Source organism: Pseudonaja textilis, chromosome 4 (assembly GCF_049901715.1).
Source record: "Pseudonaja textilis isolate UNSWEBS1 chromosome 4, rPseTex1.2, whole genome shotgun sequence".
Classification (NCBI taxonomy): domain Eukaryota; kingdom Metazoa; phylum Chordata; class Lepidosauria; order Squamata; family Elapidae; genus Pseudonaja; species Pseudonaja textilis.
Genome location: NC_141993.1, coordinates 34,195,425 through 34,216,385, shown reverse-complemented (window position 1 = coordinate 34,216,385; position 20,961 = coordinate 34,195,425). Strand labels below are relative to the sequence as shown.

Sequence of the window (20,961 nt, the reverse complement as noted above, 5' to 3'; positions counted from 1 at the left end):
GTTAGAATACTCATCATATAATCTAGGTTTAGCAGTATTTATCACTACTACTAATAAGCAGAAGTGTTGAAAACATGAAAGATGTATGCTTCCAATAATTTCCAAAATAACCCAATATTAAATAATAAAGAAGGTATTAATTTTAGACATTAAAATTTAATTTTAGGTATTACTGCAAATTACATAATTTCAATCATAGAGTTTTCAAATGTATTACAGCTACAGACATTTTCTAAGTTCAGCAGCAAGATCCTGGGGGGTAGGGCGACTGGCAGTACAGCTTACTAAGATTCCTTCAGTTACAAGAGCTTCAGCTGTTGTGGGACCTATAGCAGCAAACTGAAAAGAGAGGCAGGTTATAGGATTTATTTATTTATGGATATAGAACAATAATTAAACTTAAAATAAAACAGAGACATGATGGAGAAAAGCAAGATAAAATGCAGTAGAGATATGCTTGCTGCGTTGGTCATCAACCCTGATTTAAAAAATGTGTTCAATGAATTTATGGCTTTCAGATCAGTTCTGTAGCAGTTACAAAATACTACCTCTTAAAATTCTGGTATAAAACTTACCTTAATTTGAGAAATGAAATCACCTGACAACTTCAAAATTTGCTTCAGACAATATTTGACACCAGAAGGACTGAAGAAAATAACACTAGCAGGAACACCCTGTTCAAAAATAAAAATATTGAGAGGGAGAACAGGTATTTCTGTATGTTTTCGGTTTTCCAATATTCATAGACTTTTATAACTCTTTAAAAAGATAAATTGCTTCAGAAGTTAAAAGTCACCTTCATTCCTAATCTAGGCACATGACTGCAATGGAAATGGCACTGCATTTTGTTCAGCAAAACCACTCTACGACTAGATGAAAGAATGGCATCTTTGAAGCTAGGAAGCACATTTGGCATGTTGAATGTGTGAACTGTGAATGCTGTCATATTATGGTTACCAGAAAGCCTGTCAGTTCACAAAGCCATAGAAATTCTCTCTTAGTAGCAGGGCAAAATATCTCCAAGGCATTTGCTTGATCTAATCTCTGTTTGTTGGTAACTCTGTACCTGATAAATGGAGACAATACCTTCTTGAACTGCAACATGACTCAGAAAACAAAATACCTCTTGTGAGAAGTAATTCGTCAAGGATTCCTGGAGGTCAGGATGTTGACTGGTTTGATAAACAGTAACAGATTCCAACATAACATCTGCAATATGAACAATGAAACTTGGTTGTGATTTAAGTGTTTATCAATTCAATTCAAACATGAATAGAAATACATTTAAATCAAAATGTATTCTTCTACCAAAAATGCAGACAAAGCCAATTGATTATGAAAGCAAAATCCTTATCAATACTAGGGATATTTTCTAATGTATAATTTTATAAAGATATCACAGATTTTTCATTGACTGGATTTTTCCAAGATAGGAAGAAATGTGACAGTTTGATGGATCTGGAGAATTTGTTTTTATTTTAGAACAACTAGATTTAGAACAACAACTGTGATTAGTTTATTGCCAGCAGATGGTAGTCATAAAGCCTATTTAGGCTTTCCTCTGCTATTTAAAAAAGGATAAAACCAATTAACTGAGCATTATAGAAGTGAGATGACAGACCAGTACTCCTTTCTGGTGTCATACATATTGATATAAATGGCACACTATTAACTTTCTTCCATTTTTGTGTTGTCCTTAAAAGAATTAATAAGCTGGCCATAATTCAGTGTTTTACTTGTCAATGTTGTGAAAACAGACATCTGTGCAAGATTAATTATGTGTAGGGGTGACAGAGAAAATACAAGTGAATGTCATCTCAAATATGACCATAAAAAACTTGTTTTCAAGATAACTGCCATCATTTTAAAAATAATGAATCAATCGGTGTATTCTTTATGCCAAAAGAACTTGGTTAGCAAACGTAAAAAGTGGTCCATCTTTGACAGCTAAAATCCTCTTAAGTGTTTGAGTGACAAGTACACTTAAAAAATAATATAAGCGCTGTCAGGGCTATTACTAAGGATTGTTTGTTTATTGGATTTATCCCCATCTCAATCAACTAACAAACTCTAAGCAGAAAATTTTATTTATTTGATCTTATGTGTATCTCCCCCTCCCCCCTCCCCCCATAACCACCAGCCTATGAGGTTGATGAATACAAAAAGAGTGACTGGCCCAAAATTATCCAGACAAATTCCTTGTGTGTCCAATCACACTTGGCCAATAAAGAATTCCATCTTCTATGGCTGAAAGGGGGTCAGAACTCTGGTCTCCCTGCTCCTAGTCTCACCCCTACTCTTATTGGCTCTCCTATATGAATACAGCAATTATAATAATGTAAGCTAAGTTAATAACATTACAGTAACATATTAAATTAAAATGGCACCAATCAGTGAATTTAGAGCTTCCAGAAATCTGTATGAGGAGGGCCATCCTCTCCTTGTTATTTCCAAGGAAGCAGCCCTGGAAGAGAATGCCTGCCTTCAGGCCCACTCCTATGAGCCTCCCAGTAGGTGAAGTGCCTTAGCACATACTGTCTCCCTATGCTAACCAGGTGAATAGAAGGTTTTGGAAAAAGGGGACTCCTATTTTTTTTTTTGCATAGGAACTTGGGAAAGTATCATAGTTCAATTCGGAACATTGGTCTATCCTAGTTGTGTCTTGTTTTGTTTTTTGCATTAATTTTTTATTTTATTTCCAAAGTTAAAATGCAAACTCCAATACAAACTAAAAGAACAATAAAGCAAAAAATAAAATAAAGAAAATTAAATTAAATTAAATTCCAGGCTTTGTTCCTAGGCAGGATTTTTTTGACCCTACTGATACGAGCTCCTATCTGGCAGGATTTTTTTCCACCTCTAGGTGAAGATACTAAGGATTGAACATGAGACTTTCAGCATTTATTCTACAATGAACCTGCACTCTGAGCTTGTTTATTCAATGTATATGGTTGCCCACTCTGGCCGACTCTTAAGGTGCCTAGAAGACATGTCAGTCATCGTAAGATCTTCTGCGTCAAGATCTTATTCCATGTTTTAAACAATGGGATTTTGTTTAGTTTTTTTTCATTGCACAGAAGTGAAGTGACATTAGAGAGATTAGGTTGCACAGTAATATACAAACCATACCTACGTCTTGTCTGTAAGCAGATCAGTTCATTACATAGAATGAGAAATGGAAAACAACAGTTGCTTGTCCATAACCATAGTTCTAGTGGCCTTTACAAATCACACATATGGTTGTTCCAGACTGCTGGCATTGTTAGAACATTCTAGAGTTTAGCTGCATTTTGGCGGGTCCACAAGAGTCCTATCCACTGCACACAGGTGGATACTTAGCTTAGTTTCTTAAGATCTGCCCAGGGGTGGGGTTCAACCGGTGTTACTACCAGTTCGGTGACTATGTTTTGCGCGCGCATGTGCACCTGACATGCACTGCACACACGTGTCAAAAAACCTTAAGCTGTGCCACCCGGACAGCTGAAAAGCGCTGCACACGGGTGCGCACTTTGAAAAGCCATTTTTTTTCCTGCTTTTTTAACCTCAGCTGTGCCGCGCAAAGCAGTTGAGGTTGAAAAAGCAAGAAATAAAGGACAGGTAAGAGCCCAGGTGGGCGGGTGGCCCAAACAGCACCAACACAAAACCGGTTCAGTGTCTGCTGTTCTTCAGAGCTACCGGTTCTTTAGCATCCCACCCCTGGATCTGCCCAGAACAGTCATGGTGACTAGAATATATAGTCTTTTTTAAAAGTGGAGTTGGAATCAAGAATTATATGAAAGTCAAAGTAATTAGCCAATTTCCAAGCTTTAGGTAATAAGGTTAATGGCAGCAGTGCAGATCTTTCTGAGAAGTCTGACTTAAGGCCCCATCAAGCTTCCCTGTGCTTATTGGGCTCCAGAGTGGCCAATTCCTCTGCTTTCACTATATTGATATTACTGGTCTCCACATTTTTATGAAGATTCAGAAAATCTGGAATAGGTGCAGAGAAGGGCAATGTCAATGACCAAAGGATTATTATAAAGTAGAAACAGGAGACAATGGATAGCTCAGTCTTGAGTAAAGAACAGAGGAAAATATGACAGTACTTTCCAAATACCTACAAGGACTGCCATAAAAAAGATTTGTTATCTAGCAGCCCAGAATCTAGAACAAGGGTGTCAAACTCGCAATGTCATGTTGTCATCATGTGACTTATCACAACTTCCCCCTCTTCACTAAACCAGGGCGTGGCCAGCCCGTGATGCATCCAGCCCGTGGGCCACAAGTTTGACACCCCTGATATTAGATAATAATCTTATGTTACAGAAAGGCAGATTGGGGGGGTGGGGTTGGTCAAAAAGCCTGAGAGCAAAAATGAGGTAGCAGAACTAATCACTGAGGGAGATAGTGAATTCCCTTAACTAGATCTGTGCAAGCAGAGTTTGGAAAGCCATTTGTGGGAGGAAGTTTCAATTTAAATTCCTGCACCATGGAGAATTGCATATTGTGAGACTCTTTCTAACTCTTCAGGGTCATTATTATTTTTTTCATCTTTTATCCCACCTTTATTATTTTTATAAATAACTCAAGGTGGCAAACATACCTAATACTCCTTCCTACGTTCCTCACAACAATAACACAGTGAAGGGAGTTGGGTTGGCTTAATAGTCATCGTCTTATTCCCTCTGAGCTTCTTGGGAGTAGAAAACTACTTCTCAAAAATATGTTTTATATCAAACCTTTGTCCTTGAGCATTGTTGGAAGTGTTTCCCTTTTCAGAGCACCACATGGAAAAAGAAGAGGCAATGAATTGGATGGCTCTCCTGTTTAAGAAATAAAAAGGGATTTGATTCAGATTTGACTTGTAGGCTTACAATTGATGAAAACATTTAATGCTTAAAACTAAGCACGCATCCTATAGAGTAGAAGCTATTTAGCATGTAAATTAAAAAGGAATCCATTGCTGAGTTATAGAAGTTTGCCTAAAAAGATCTGGCAAAAAGATTAATTGCCTTGCTATTCTTGTGCTATTCAACAGAGAGCTCAGAGCACAATGCTTCCAAACATTTCAATACATTTTCTCCTCCCATTCTGACATTTGGCATTCTTCAGACTTCACATATAGGCACACATGTAGAAAGTTAAAGACTCAATTCAGCAGGATAAATTCATTTTCCACACAAAAGGAAAGGTCAAGATAGTCACAGAAGGAACAACTTGCTTTGAAAAGAGCTCCCAATTCTAATAGGTGTTTCTGTTGTTATTGACTGCAGCCAACATCCTTTTTAACATTAGGACTGTTAATTGGAATTATATCTATCACTCTCATCTTTAAAGATAATATTCTGTAATCATAGCTTTGCTGGAATAAATACTGTTTGGAGATTAGCGAAGAGGAATTTTTTTAAAAAAGAAAAACAGTTCTTTGCTTATGCACTTCCATGACAGTTTTTCCTAACATTTTCTCATTAATTTTAATACTCACACAAAGCATACCTACAGGCTTAGAAACATTAAAAATGACTCGATTGCAAGTAGATTGCAGGTTCATTATTAGTTCAGGTATACATGCCAACACTTTGCAGCCAGAATGGCACCACTCATGTAAAGACAGCAGATAAGCAGTGAAGGATTTTTCCCCTCCGAGTACAAATTTAGTTCCAGTACAAATAAATATTTAGGAGAAAAAATGAAAGGGAAAGAGAAAATTAGGCCCATGGATTATTTTATGGTAGTAGTTCGAAGAGAACATTGTGAAGGAAAGATGAAATATAAGAGGTAGGGGTACAGAGGATGGCCTGAGAAGAATCATTTAATTGAGTTGGGTGGCTATAGAAATGAAATGAATCAATAAATAAGGCAGATATGGGCAAAAGATTGGCAACCTTTGGTGCAGCTTATCTGCTACATAAAAACGGAATTTCTATTCTTTTTTAATTTTAATTTTATTTTTCTTGGTCCTCATATAGCCAAAAGTGGCATCAGCTAGAGAAATCATCAATGAGAGTAATCAGTACACATCTTTAGGAGGCAAACCTTTGGGAGTCAACCCAACGGAAGCCTAAGCAACCCATGAACATTGTAAGGAGAGCAAATGGAATACTTTGTTTTTATTAGATTCTATTTATAGATAGCCCTCATTGTACAACTGTAATAGTAATGAAGCCTATCCATTATGGTCATATGTCGTGACCGTCATAAATTGGGTCAGTCATGTGACTGATCCAATTGGTCAACCTTTTTTATGGGGATTGTTACGTGAACGCTGTGGTGAAAAAATGAATGCTGCTGGCATTAAGCGAACCCATTGTTCACTATGGTGTAGTTTTGCTGACTATCAGTAGTAACTGATTTTCAACAAAACTGTTATAAAACATAGTCACATGATCATAGGATCCTGAAAATAGTTATAAATATGACTGTTACCAAGTGCCTGAAATGCAATTGATATGAACAAAGCTTGGGTGTTAATATCAACTGGTAATTTTCAATATGGGCTTGTCCCATCCCGATGGTCTTCTGTATCTCCAGCAAGAGTGCAGTTATCATGTCTCCTTTGCCTGTGGTGCACTTATAATGAATTTCTTTGTAAGGGATTTAAAGACAAGTGAAGACCTTTTGATTTTGTTGAAACCTGTCTTTCTATTAGCATCCCAAAAGCACCACTTGCTTCCTAAAACCAATGTACATATTTCTACCAGATTTGTATTCTTTTGCTTGCAGTCATTTATGTGTGAGGGAAAATGGGAAGAAGGAGAACAGATCTATTTTAAAAAACAGTTGAAATACTTATTTTAAACAGTATAAAATATTTTTGCCTTTAAAGATTCCTAACTGAACAAAATCTAATAATCAATAGAAGGACCTTATTAAGATCTAATCATCTTCATCAGAATAACCTTATGTTTTATTAGGCACCACAGAGATGTCAGTAACATAAAGCAAAAAAAAAAAAAATTAAGGCAAAATGCAGAGAGAAAAGGAAAATACATTAACATCGCTGCTTCTGAAGGCTTAAGTCAATGTGATTCCTGAAAAGGAAAGTTAATCCTTTTAAATTGGTTTAGAACTAAAGAATAACATTTTGATAGCGGTAGACGATTTAACAAGGACAGATTTTCCTTCTGTATAACTACCTACATGTGGCATTGCATTGTAAAAAACCTGTAAGATTTATCTTGGGAAAAAGACAAATATTGATGCTACCTATTTAATTAAGGGAGCAACTAACCTTTTTAGCACAATAGATCAGCCAAAGTTAATACCAAAGACAAAGCTACTTGAATAACAGGAACTGCCCTGGATCCAAACTAACATACCGGTAGTTCTACTTTGGCCCAATGCAACTCAGTGAGATAATTTAAGTGTCTTTGGTTTATATGTCCAAACAATTGTAGAACTAAAGTGCTGTATGAATTATGTATTTTAAACGTTCTACTATCAATCACCTTTGTTTTAATTAACATGTAGTTCTTGTGCTTTCATAAAAATTTCATGAGATATTGAAATAAAAATTAAATAGGGAATTGGCACGCTGTAAAACGAGGCACCCATCTTTAGCCTTAACTTACACAGTATCTCTACATGTTGCAGATCCAATATAAGTTTTTTTAAAAATCAACATAATTGGTGACTATAGTTCATGCATTGTGTGAAAGTAGATTGACTGGCTCAGTAAAAAAAAAAGTCAGAATTGTAGAAAGTACTATAGGAAATCAGAAAGGAAAACAGGGAATAAGGATTACTTCTGGTAAATGGATGTTCTAACACTGGCCAATAACCACTGTGTTGGGTATTACATAAATAACACCCCCTTAACAGCCATTTTGGGAAGTCCTTTACTGACATGCTCTCAATATGCCAAATGTGACATTTGGTCCAAAAAGATATTTTTGCCATAGACAAAAAGTAACCAATCCCTCTCTTGGCAAAATAGGAGAAAATCATGCTGCAGCATCCAACAGCAAATGTCCTACATGACTTCTCTTTCTTGCAAATGTTTTCTCAAGAGAAGATTAGAGACTTTAATTCTGTGAAGGAGCAGGTTTCCCTCTCTAAACTAACATTGCATTTTAGCATTTATGAAATGCCACAGGATGCTATTTTTTTGCTATCACCATTGATAACATATTTCAAGTATAATGAGAAGTTTTTGGAACTGCTTTCATTGTTACCCAGGGGAGAAAACATTGTGTATTTTATGTAGACCATAAAATTAGATCATAGTAACACAGACATGTTGAAGATGATAAAGTCATACACCTGTTATTGAAACGTATGTTTCCACTTACGGGAGCAAATGAATCTGGCTAGTTTTTCAGCATTTCCACAATCTTCTCCTTGTGGTTTGAGACCTATTTCAGTTACTGATAGGAAAAGGAAGTGGAGGAGGAGGATGAGACAAGATAAAGAAGATGATGGCTTATTTTATAGTCGTTGTTTAAAAGTAGAATTTTGTTTTTAAATTATCATATGCAATCCCAGGACTTGATTAAGTATGGAGGCACAAGAAAATTGTGTAGCAACATGGTTAAATCACGTTAGTTGTTCACCCTAATTCTGGTAACCAGATCACTGTAATTAGGCAAAAGATTACTTTTTTACATGTAGTATAAATAAAAATATGTTAGCATTATATTCTGCTGAAAAACATGACTGTTGTCTCATCTATTTGGTTCCTCATGTTATTTTTGCAATAACTTAGCCTCTGTGTAGAGTACAATCATTACAAAAATTATAGCAGGTTTACAATCTAGGAAGACAATAAAAATATGAGATTATACAGCTACAAAAGAGAACATTTTCAGATGATACTTAAAGTAAGGTTGAGTTAAATATTTCATGCACACAAATACCTGTAGCTCCAGTGGAATTGAAGGAGGAATATTTGATGGCTTTTAAGAAGTAGATATATTCAATGTACTTTTAAAGTTGATATTTCACACAGACAATTTTTTATTTGCCTTGCCTTTAAAAACAGAAGCTTGTTCCTCACCTATAGGCAACAATCTTCCTAAACTAAAGCAGACTACTTGCATCATAAAACATATACTCTGGGAACTAAGGAGGAAGCTGTCTTAACTCTCTTTCTCCCACACAAACTGTCTAAAACTGCACTGTTATTTGCTCTTCTGGAATGCAGTCCTTCCATCCTGGGAACCTGACAACATCAGGTGAATGAATGACCAAAACATTTTCTAATGCTAATAATAAGTAGCTTCCATATATATAATATGGGGGACCATGCAACATACTATTTTCTCCTGTATTTTCTCCTCTAGCACATCCTCCTTATATGAGCAGTCTGACCACTTTGATGCCTTACTTATTTGTTAGATATAAATCCCACCTTTCTTCCAACAGCTCAATCAGCCTTGTAAAGCACCCTAGATTAAGGGAGAATGACTGGCCCTAAAATACTCAGTGATATTGCATGACTAATGGAGGACTTCCTTCTGGGAGAGACTCCAGCCCTGGATTGCTTTCCTAGAGTTTTAGATAAGCTGACTGAATCCTTGATCTGCCAGAGAGGATTAAGGGGCAGAGAATAAGACAATGCATTTGCTAATCTTGTTTTAACTTTTTGTCCTGCAGTCAAAATAGAGTTTATCTGTTAAAAGGCATAATGTATACTTTTCTTAAACATTTTTATATGAATCTAAAGAAGTGTCTTACCTAATCCAGCAGTAGCTTTCCCTACCACATAAATAGGTTTAGTATTCCATTCTCCTTTTAGATAATTCTTCCAGGCTAAAAATGAAACAATGCATCTTTCAGATTTCATGCTATGTTAAGCCATAAGAATTAGTGAACAACCCACAATTAGGTGGATTCAAACAATCTACTAAAGTAAAACCATGCAAACAACATTATGCTCACCTTCTTTTGTATAACTATCCACTAGGCATAATTTAATAGCTTCTACTGCCCTTGGACTGGTAAAAATTAGTCCATGGTATTGATCAGGATGAAAGAGCTGTTTGTTGAAAAGAGAAAAAATATAAGTAAAATATTAACAGAACATTCACCACCAAGAAATCTTAAAAAGCGAAGTGTTTGTTTCAGTATTATTTTCACCAAAATCTCAATACATGTAAAAGCACTAAAACTTGCCATTTTAAGGAATAATGGGAACCCATTATACCAAATCTGTGAAAGCTTATTGTGTCAACCTGGGATTGGCATATGGAAAGATCCTAGGGCAGATAATACAAGTGCTAAATCGATAAGCATTTTGAATATAATGCATGGATCATTACAAGACAACATAAAAGCTATCAAGTTTAAGACTACTAAGGCATTTTTTAAAATAGGGTACTTCTTTTGTAGGTTATCAGAATGCTGGGCTACCACATGTCATTATGATTAATAAAATAAATTAAGTGTGGAGATTTTTTTAGAACTATTCCCATCAACGTTTTGTAGGGATGTATCTAATTTTTCAAGCCAAGTCAACCAATACTGGTGATCAAACAGCATTTGTCATCACTTGAATAGAATAGAATTCTTTATTGGCCAAGTGTGATTGCACACACAAGGAATTTATTTTCGGTGCATAAGCTCTCAGTGTACATAAAAGAGATAAGTGATAAATTGTGATCATAGCCATCATAAAAATACATTCATCATAAAACATTTAGTAATAGTCATAGGATACTATAAGCAATCAACATAAATAAAACTAGGAAATAAAATAATATAAATCATAAAGATACAAGCAACAAAGTTATAATCATAAGTAGAAAAGGAAATAGGTAATAGGAAAGATGAGAAGAGTAATAGTAATACAGCCTTACTAAATAGTTTGACAGTGTTGCGGGAATTAGTTGTTCAACACAGTGATAGCATGGGGGGGAACTGTCCTTATGTCTAGTTGTTCTAATGTGCAATGCCCTAGAGCCGTGATGGCGAACCTATGCCATGCGTGCTGGAAGTGGCACGCAGAGCCATTTCCCCAGCACGCGAGAGCTCACCCGAAAGAGCCCCACTGCACATGCATGTGCACCACCGCTGCCCAACAGCTGATTGTCAGGTATCTGGCATGCATGCATAGAGAGGGGCGGGGGGCATGGGAAACAAACGTGCACGTGCAGAGATGTGTAGCGCGTGCTCGGGGTTGCGGGCACATGTGCAATAATGTGTGGCACACGGAGTGATTGTGCGCATATGCACAGATGCACGACACTGAGGGGATTGCGCACGCAGGCTCAGGGAGCGTGGGGGGGGCAGCATGCATTGCCTTCTGGGTGCTGGCACGCGAGCATGAGTAGAGTGTGTGCGCAATTATTGGCATGGGAGCTGAAAAAGTTTTGCCACCACTGCCCTAGAGCATTGTTTTGAGGGTAGAAGTTGAAACAATTTATGAATGCTGCTCTCTTTTACATTTTGTTGTTTTTGCCTGAGAAAGCTCCTTATTGTGCTTACTAGTATGGCTCAACCTATACCTAACAACGTGACAAGGTTTAAACTGAAATAACAAGATTTTTATATTTAAAAATCCTGGTTATATATAATTGATAACACATTAATATGGGTGTATAACCTTATATCAGCATGTTTACAACTCTGTTAGCATGCATAGTTTTTACACACACACACACACACAAGATGCTGTTTCTTTTAAGAGACCTTTCAACCATCTGCTTTGTGTACTGTTTATAAGATCCAAGTACCATTACAATTTAAAAAAACAGCATAATTTCTAACTCGAGAGATCCATTCTAGTAATCAAGTTATTTATTGTTACTATATGTTTCCAGACTCATAAAGCAGAGAAACTTGGGTAGATTTCTTCCCTCTGTGCTTTGCTTATGCGTTTTCATTCAGAACCTGCTTAAAAGTTGGTGTGCCTTAAAATCATTTTGATATTTAGATTGCTTGTTTTAAATTTGTACAGTTAGCCTTGACTTATGAACACAATTGAGCCCAAGATTTCTGTTGCTAAGCGAGACATTTGTTAAGTGAGTTTTGTCCCATTTATGTCCTTCCTTGCCACAGTTGTTAAGAGAATTGTCAAGTTAATAACATGGCTGTTAAGTGAAACTGGCTTCCCCATTGACTCTGCATATCAGGAGGTTGCATGACCCTGGGACACCACAGCCATCATAAATATGAGTCAGTTCCCAAGCATCTGAATTGTGATCACATGACCATGGGGATGCAGCATAGGTCTAAGTATGAAAAATGGTCATAACCCAGTTCTTTTCAGTTCTGTTGTAACTATAAATGGTTGCTAAGTGAAATGTTAAGTCGAGGACTACTCACATTTAACGTTTTGACCTCACTTCACAAATGCTCAAAATGGTGCTTGTTTTGTACTGTAAATTAAAACATCCGAATGATAAACTATTTTAATCTAGTTTCATTCTCTTCTTCCCTCACCCTGTTTTCGATGGTCTTGATGGTAAGCTTGCTTCAGAGATTTAGAATGCAACTTTATACTAATACACATTGGAAGCAAGTATCTTTATAATCAGAGAAACTTTCAAATTAACATACAATAATGTGATACTAAGATATACTAAATGAAATTAAATGCAAATGCTATAAACTTTTAAAATTATTTTCTATCTAATAGTTGTTTTTAATGAATGTAAGCTGTCCAGAGATATAGACGAGTGGGCAGACATATACATTGAATGAATAAATAACATTAACATTAATACATTCTTAGGTTTATAATTTGTTCCAACCACCAAAATGTGGTCGCAGTACTTCAACTCCATGATAGTAATTACCCCTCTCTCAGAATATTAGAACATTAAAGTTAATTGCAGAGCACCAATAAAAAGGGAGTCATTCTTCATGCAAAGAATAGCATTTGCTGCCATGAAAGATTCAAGTCACTAAATGATTTTAAAACACGACAGACTATACACAATGGTGAATGATGGACCTATTAATGCAATCATCAACATGTACAATTATATTTACTGCTAAAAGCATTAAAGATCAGTTCATATAAAGCAACAGTGAAAAATGTTTTGTGAGTTTTCTGAATATATAATGATACAATACCACATGCTCAGAATACTGGGTTAAGAGGTTTTGCCCTGGATTAACAAGATTATTATTACAAATCCATTATAATTTTCTCATAATTCTTGATTACCATAATATTAGGATAGAAGAATTTGTTATTACCAAGCTGTTAGGAATCAGACATTTTTGCTTATCTATTACAATTCACACGACTACAGTCATACTTTACTATAAGTGTCCTGTCCTCAATAGGATTTATAACATCAACATTTGAATTGCTAACCAAATAAACAGAATAAAAGGAAACGTAAATGCATAGTCACAATAGCATGGGATATTACTAGAAATAAATTTCAAAACTTACTTTTTCAGAGAAAGTTTGAAGAGAAGTAAATTCAAATGCTAAAACTGGAATTAAAGTTGCTTTGAGTCCATGTGAACCGAATTCCTTTTAAAAAGAAGTACATTTTATGGAAAAAAGGAATCCCAATTGAATTATTGCCCATTACCCATTGAAACTCCTAAAATTATGGATTATAGAATAGAACAGAACAGAATTCTTTATTAGCCATGTGTGATCGGAAACACAAGAAATTTGTCTCCTGTGCATAAGCTCACACATAGCAAGTAATAAGTCATAGGTCATAATCATAATTACAATAATTAATCATAAGTTACAAACAATAATTGATAAATTATAAGAAACCAATAGGAGAAGATAGCAAAAAAATTGAGAAGATGAGAAAATAATATAAATATTGCAGTATTTTTTTAGTTTTTTGACTAATCAGGAACCTGTGAGCTTTAACTATAGCACAAGATGAATGACCCATGTCATAAACATAGGCATTTACATTTTACAAGTACTGCTGGTAATTCTTAAAGTAGCAGAACAAGTCAGTTCAAAAATTATATAAACATCAATAAACAGGACTGAAAATAAAGAGCAATATATCTAGCCATGAAAATCATTTCACAAATAATATCATGTCAGGGGGGAAAAACTATGGTTTGGAAAAGAATAGCTATTAGGCATATTTTATCCCCCGGCCCCAAGAATATATGGTATATATATATATAAAACTTTGGCAACAGTTCCTCTGAACTGTTTTCATTGTGATGTGGAAAAATGACTGAATTCATACTAAGAGTCTTGCACATGATTATACATGCTAAGTAGATTACTTCATTAAAAATTAATTTTAATGCTGTTAATCTAGTCTATATGATATAGAATGTGGAAACTGGCTATAGAAATAAAACCGGCATTCCTCTATGTAGGAACAAAAATATTAGAAGAAAGTCAGATATTAAAGGCATCAATCACCACTTCTACCATTCATTCTAATTTAAATAAGGAAGAAGAATGCTATCATGAAACCTAGCTTTATTCCTGAGCAAGGGACAGTCTAACAGATCTTCTATCTGCTGAAATACTGAACAGTGAATTTTGAAAGCAGTATAAGAAATAAATCTTCAGTGTAGTAGCACGCCAAATAAATATTAGGTATTAGAGGCCCTTATCTTAAACAGTCATTATCTATTCCTTGTTAATGTTCCTTACTTCATAAAGGGCTGATAAATTATTGTGAGAGCTTATGCAATTTTTTGACACTTTAAAAAAGACTTCTTTAAAATAAAATCTGTATATTATTCACCTATGGTACATCAATTTGATAAAATACCATGTGTTTCATTTTCAGGAAATAATTCCTATAAAGTTGAAAAGAGAGGCCACAATATATTTTTACAATAAAAATGAGTCACACATTCAATTACTTCTGGCTTACTGATGTCATGACAGTAGCCCTTAATTCATAGCTATCACGGAGTGTAAAATATTTCCAAAAAATAATTGAAAAGAGGCATAAACAACTAACATATTGTCTGAGCTAGTCTAGCTGGGGTGGGTGGATTGTTTAATCATTCAATTCTTAGTGAAATGTTATCTGTTCAGTACATCCATCATGCTAAAATAAAGAATTACATTTTGGATGAGCTGGAATGCAATTCCAACACAAATTTTCTTCTTAGGTTACTCACCTTTATGTAAGAATCTGGTCCACCATCACTTTCCTTTGGATCTTTCAGTAACAACACTTTCATTGTTTACTTATGAAATGCCTTGTAATAGGAAAGCACAGAATGGAAATAAATCTAAATTAGGATTCTTTTTTGTACAAGAATTATACTGGTTAACAGTCACAAGAAACAGGATAATGGTGTCAGTCACACGATGAGTACGCACTTAATGTGCACCCTCTGCAACTGCATATCAATCCTGATAAGGCTAACAAGATGCATGTTGTTTTTAAATGATACAATATGTCTTCGTTTCCTGAAAGGAAAAGGTGAAAAGAATTTGCAATAGTGGCGAATAGTGGTAAAAAGAATTTATTTCACAAATATGCAGTATTCTAACTGTATGCTATGTATCTTGCATTTAACTTTATAATATAGAATTTTGGATATTCCACCAAAGTGTTAGAAGAGTCTGTAACAACTATTATAATACATGCTTTCCAATGCCCTTACAGTATTTGCTTGTAGACACCTAAACAAGCCCATCCCAAATGGTGGTGTTTTTCCTGCACAAAAGAGATAAGCTATATCTGCCAAGAGGTTTCAGATATACTCCAAGTTAAATGTGAACATACAGCTCTTTTTCAGAGCAATATTGCAGTATTTGGCAGATAACCTAAGGTCCAGCAGGAGAGACATCCATTTTGTTTAATGTGCTGGGGGTCAAACCTAAGGGATATTCTCTTTTCACAGCATGAAAACAGTCTCAAATCCACCAGAATTTCCCGAGGTCTAGGTATTTATAGTGTACTTCTCATCTGCCTTTCAAATGTGTGGATAATTTACAGTATAAAACACACAATAACATTAAAACCATGCATTTTAAATGAGCCAATTAAAGCAAATTAAATTTAGATTGAAATAAAAGTAGTGGAATTTTCTAAAAATGTGGCCGGATGGTCTGCTGCTGTCAGAAAGCAACCAATCTCACTGGCACCGTTTCTGTACAGCAGAACCTTGCAGGCCTCTCTCCTGAATATTTAGGCCAACTAACCCAATTAACCCTGGAGAAGGTGAACTCATTTGTGAAAGAATGATTCAGGGGCACTGATCCTCAAAATAGTATTACCAATGATACCAGAATTCTATCACCAACAGTTAGGTAGCCATACACCCACTACTGCAAGATATCTATGCAATCTGACTCTAAGCAAATAAAGGTGCGCCTTTTCAGAGCCCACTTTGATGGTCTCCCATCAGCACTAAATGTATGCATTAGTCATCAGGTTGATTTCCTTGTTTAGTGTGATTCTTTACTTGGGGTGATATATATGTTGTGTGTTTGTCTTCCCTAAGCCAATGTATAGTTTATTGGAGCTTTTTTTATCTACGTATAGAGTTTGGAGGGGTATTTAATTTGTGCCTGGTTCTGTATACTTCTTTGAATTCTACCAATGCATTTTGTGAAATACCTATGGGTAGTACTCGATCTACAGCCATTCATTCAGTGACCATTTGAAGTTCCGGCAGCAGGAATTCGCGATCGTGTGCAGTTTCTGCTTGCGCTCGCCACTGGAGTGCCCCGAGCCAGCCGGCTTCGGGGCTAAAGTCACCCTGTAGAGGTGGCTGAAGACAGGGAAGACCCAGCGGGGTTTTGAGGGGAGTCCGCACCTCCCCTCCTCAGCTGGCTTAACTCCCTTTTCCGAAGGCGGTAGAGCGGCGGTCAGAAATGGCCACCTCAAAGAAGCACTCATCCGGAAAAGAATGTGCAGGAGGAAGCTAAGAAGTGAAAGTTTTGGCTGACCGGGATAAGAAGCAACATTCAAGATATCCTGGAATTTAAACCTTAAAAAAGATTCATTGTTCCCAAGGAAGATCCGGAAGCAGCGAATGAAAGTGAAAAGGGAAAGTTTGTTTTTTCTCACTCTCCTTCCTTACGGTGACAGCAGATGAATGAGAAATCGGAAAAACCTGCTTTGGCATCAGCAAGTAATTAAACTGAAAATTAAAGCCAGGGGGACAATAAAGATTTAAACACTGAACACTGAAAAAACTTTTTTTTTGCTGCAAGTGGGAAGGGAGAGGAAAAGAATAAGAGTAAGATTTGGCTGGAGGAGATTGCTTGGAATTTAAAAGAATCGAAAGTTAATTTGTAACAAGACTTCTAAAAGATACATTTTAATTGGAACTTTGTAACTGAATTGAAACCCCAAGAAGAGAAAGTGAAAAAAGAGGAAAGTGTTAAATGAAACAGCTTGTGTGCATTTGGACTGCTTGGTGACTTCGGGACTTTTGGAAATTATATTTTAATGATTAAAAATATTTCGGTGGTTATTTAAAAATATTTTTTATAATGGCATCACTTGTGGATGAACTGAAAATTGAATTTAAAAAATAGAAAGAAGAGGAACAAGAAGGGAAGGGCACTTTTGGCTCTGGTTTCCACTTTTTAGAAATCGCGATTTCTACCTATGAGAAACTACAAGAACAAGAAGATTGGGACAAAGAAGAAGCCATCTTTAATGAACAAGTAACTTTATCTGGGGAAGAAAGGGGAAAGAGGGGAAAGAGAATGGAGAATTTAAGACCTAAAAAAAACAACCAAAAAAGGGAAAAATAAGGTGAAAAGTGGATATAATGTCAGAAAGCAACAGAAAAGAGGAATACAAAAGAGAGAAATGGAGATGGAGAGACAAGGGGTAAAAAGGGCGTGAAGAAGCAAGGGAGGAAGGAAGGGAAGAGAAGCTACAAGGGTTTGAAACAAGATGTAAAGAAACAGGATTTATTCAGAGATAATGGGTAAAATATAACTGAAAAAGAGATTCTGCAAAGGTATATATAGACTGTATTGTTGTATTTGTATTAGAAATAATGTTAGAAAAATGGAACAACATATGATTATAAAATGGGATAAAATATTCATTGTAATTTAGTGAAACTTTTTCTTTTTTGAACAAAATAAATGAAATGAAATATGAGAGAATTGAATTAAAAAGGAATGGGAACATTTTAATTACATAATTTTTTAAAATATAAGTGAAATGGGGGGAAGTAATTACACAAAATTTATAAGGGTTTCCATAGAAGCATGATACTTATTTGAAAAGGAATGTGTAAAATGTTTAAGATTTAAATGAATATTAATTTTAACGATACAGTTTAACTGGTATCAATTGTTGTTTTAATTATATTATATATTTATATTTTTTAAAAAAATATAGTGTGTAGCTTTAAAATGTACTAAGCAGAATCTGAATGAAAGTTATGTATTATATTAAGTGTTAAATTTAGGAGAAAGATATAAAGGTGTCATTCTTCAATCAGTGATTACAGGAGAAATTTAGTGTTAATGAGAAAAGATAATAGACAGTTGAAACAGGACAGACAAAGGATGTAAGTATAATGATTTAAATTGAGATGAAATAAATAAAATAGAATTAAGAGTGAAAAGAGGGGAGAAGCTATATAGAAAATTTAGAATGGTAATAAGATATGGAATTGTATATAAAAGTGAGCATGAATTTGAATGTATGTCTGTACAAAGAGATGTAACCTGGCTTTCAAGCTGCTTTCAAAAAAGATGTTTTATGCTTTTATGTTTTGTGTTTGGTCTGTATGTTTGTTTTTAAAAATTAATAAAATTTTTGGAAAAAAGAAAAAAGAAAAACATGACTTATGGCTGGTTTTCACACTTAAGATTGTGGAAGATCCCCAAGAACACATGATCATAATTTGGATGCTTGGCAACTGGCATGTATTTATGATGGTTGCAGTATCACGGAGTCATGTGACCACTTTTTGTGACCTCCTGACAAGCAAAGTCAGTAGGGAAGCAAGATTAACTTAACCATGTTATTAGATTAACAATTGCAGTGATTCAATTAACAATTGTGGCAAGAAAGGTTGTAAAACAGGGCAAATTTCACTTAATTGTGTTGCTTAGGAAATTTTGGGCTCAGTTGTGATCATAAGTCGAGGACTATCTGAATTTTGCTAATTTGTGATATTTGGGGTTTTATTTGGTATCTTAAAATGTTACAGCAAGTTCTTCATTGCTGAGTTTCTTAAACTTGCTTTCTTGGAATGGAATGGAATAGAATGGGAATAAGAATAGAATTCTTTATTGGCCAAGTGTGATTGGACACACAAGGAATTAGGCTCCAGTGCATAAGCGCAGTATATATGTATATACTGTACATATAAAGCAGTAATAGGTTATAGATCACCAATCATAGATACAATCATTAATCATGTTACAAACAACAATTGATAAATCATTTGGCGAGAAAAGATGAGAAATGATAATTAAGTGTTTAGCAGAGTGATGGCACAGCGGAAAAAACTATCTTTGGGTCTAGCTGTTTTGGCATGGGATGCTCTATAGCAGCATCCTGAGGTGAAATAGATTATATCCAGGATGTGATGGGTTTGTAGATATTCATTTAGATATGGTGGTAGAGAGAAGAACACCAAGTAGAAATTGAAAGAATGATCTGTGGGTCCAAGGACAAGCTTCCCCGCCTCCCCCTTTATCTTTTTTAGGCTTTTCTTGTCAAGCCTATATCCCAAAGGTGCTTTTTCAGGAAGCAACTGGACTTTCTGGTTTTTTCTTTGGAGATGTTTCACTTCTCATCCAAAAAGCTTCTTCAGCTCTGACTGGACGGTGGAAAAAGCTTCCCTATAAAATCTGGGGGTGGATGGGGGTGAGGAATAGAATTATCTAAAGCACTTGTCTAATATGGGAATGATACCAGGCCAAATTAAAATAATTTTAAATTACATCAGTCCGATTACCTTGTCTCCCATTTCCCATAAGCAAAATACTGGGTTATATTTTAAGGATGATTTTGGAACATAACTTCACCGCAATATTGTGCTGACCTTTTTTCGAGGGAACTTTAGGGAAATACTATGATAACAAGAAAATGATAAACAGGAAACAAGGGTATTTTATTCCTCTCATTCTCGCACAGAAAAATAAGACTATTTTTTCCCCTCTCTACTGAATGCAGTATTTCTCTCCCTCTGTCTCTATGGGGATGAGGGTGGGGGACCTTCAATTGCAATATATTCTTAGCTGGTGTTAACACAAGAAATTTAAAGATCAAGTTTACACTTGAAAAAAAAGCTAAACACACATATCCAGGTAGTCCTCAACTTAACAACAGTTCCTTTAGTGACTGAGGATACGATGGAAAAAAGTGACTCATGACCATATTGCCCCTAACAATCTGGGTCCTCATTTGACCCACCTCAGAAGGATGGAAGGCTGAGTCAACCTTGAGCCTGGTGAGCCTCGAACTGCCAAAAAAACGGAGCAAACTCATTGAACAAATCTCTCACTTAACAGCCTAAATTTTGGGCTCAATTGTGGTCGAAAGTTGAGGACTAGTACCTAGTAGAGTATAGCAGGGGTCTCCAACCTTGGCCACTTTAAGCCTGGCGGACTTCAACTCCCAGAATTCCCCAGCCAGCAAGTTGGCTGGGAATTCTGGGAGTTGAAGTCCGCCAGGCTTAAAGTGGCCAAGGTTGAGACCCCTGTGGTACAGCATACAGGCTGACTATATTTGAGAGGTAAAGTCGCGGCAACCAAGCATTAAAGCGTTACGCAACCACTTTGCAGCCCCCTCCCCTCAGAGGTCGCCCGCATTTTTGCAACTCGGATCCGAAAGGCTCTAACTTAGAACCAAGGAAGAAGCCAAGCTCCACCCTAGACCGTCGCAGCCCTTCTGACAGAGGGGAAGTTCCGTTCCCGGAGCGCGCGCTCACTACCTACCCTATCTAAGCCAGCCAAGCGGTCATTGGTTGAAATAGGAGCAGCTCCCCTTCCCTTCCCCACCCCTACCCTCGCTCCCGCCTCGGGTCCTCCCCACAGGAGGCAGCGGCTCCGAACCACGTCGAGACCCGTCGCTCCTCTCCCAGACTGGCGCTCCTCGCCTTTGCTTTCGCTTCCCCGCCGCCCGCGTTTCCGGCTGGCGG

The 20,961-nt window shown here is 36.1% G+C and overlaps 1 protein-coding gene across 7 annotated transcripts; it reads right to left on the bottom strand.

The window, feature by feature from the left end:
• Positions 1-140: 140 nt before the first annotated feature.
• UROS (uroporphyrinogen III synthase) lies at positions 141-20,954 on the bottom strand. 7 transcript variants are annotated; one of them, XM_087932539.1, is made up of 11 exons: positions 20,759-20,907; positions 15,209-15,298; positions 15,004-15,084; positions 13,325-13,408; positions 9,859-9,955; positions 9,655-9,729; positions 8,271-8,345; positions 4,719-4,802; positions 1,124-1,209; positions 576-674; positions 141-339 (listed from the first exon to the last, which is right to left on the bottom strand). In XM_087932539.1, exons 3-11 carry the CDS (start codon positions 15,064-15,066, stop codon positions 220-222), a joined length of 783 nt encoding a protein of 260 aa, XP_087788665.1. In that variant the 5' UTR covers positions 15,067-15,084; positions 15,209-15,298; positions 20,759-20,907; the 3' UTR covers positions 141-219. The 7 variants fall into 7 exon arrangements, with proteins under 7 accessions (XP_087788665.1, XP_087788666.1, XP_087788664.1 ...); XM_087932540.1 differs by lacking the exon at positions 15,209-15,298 and having other exon boundaries at positions 20,828-20,954; XM_087932538.1 differs by having other exon boundaries at positions 15,004-15,298; positions 20,759-20,952.
• Between the last annotated feature and the right edge of the window lie 7 nt (positions 20,955-20,961).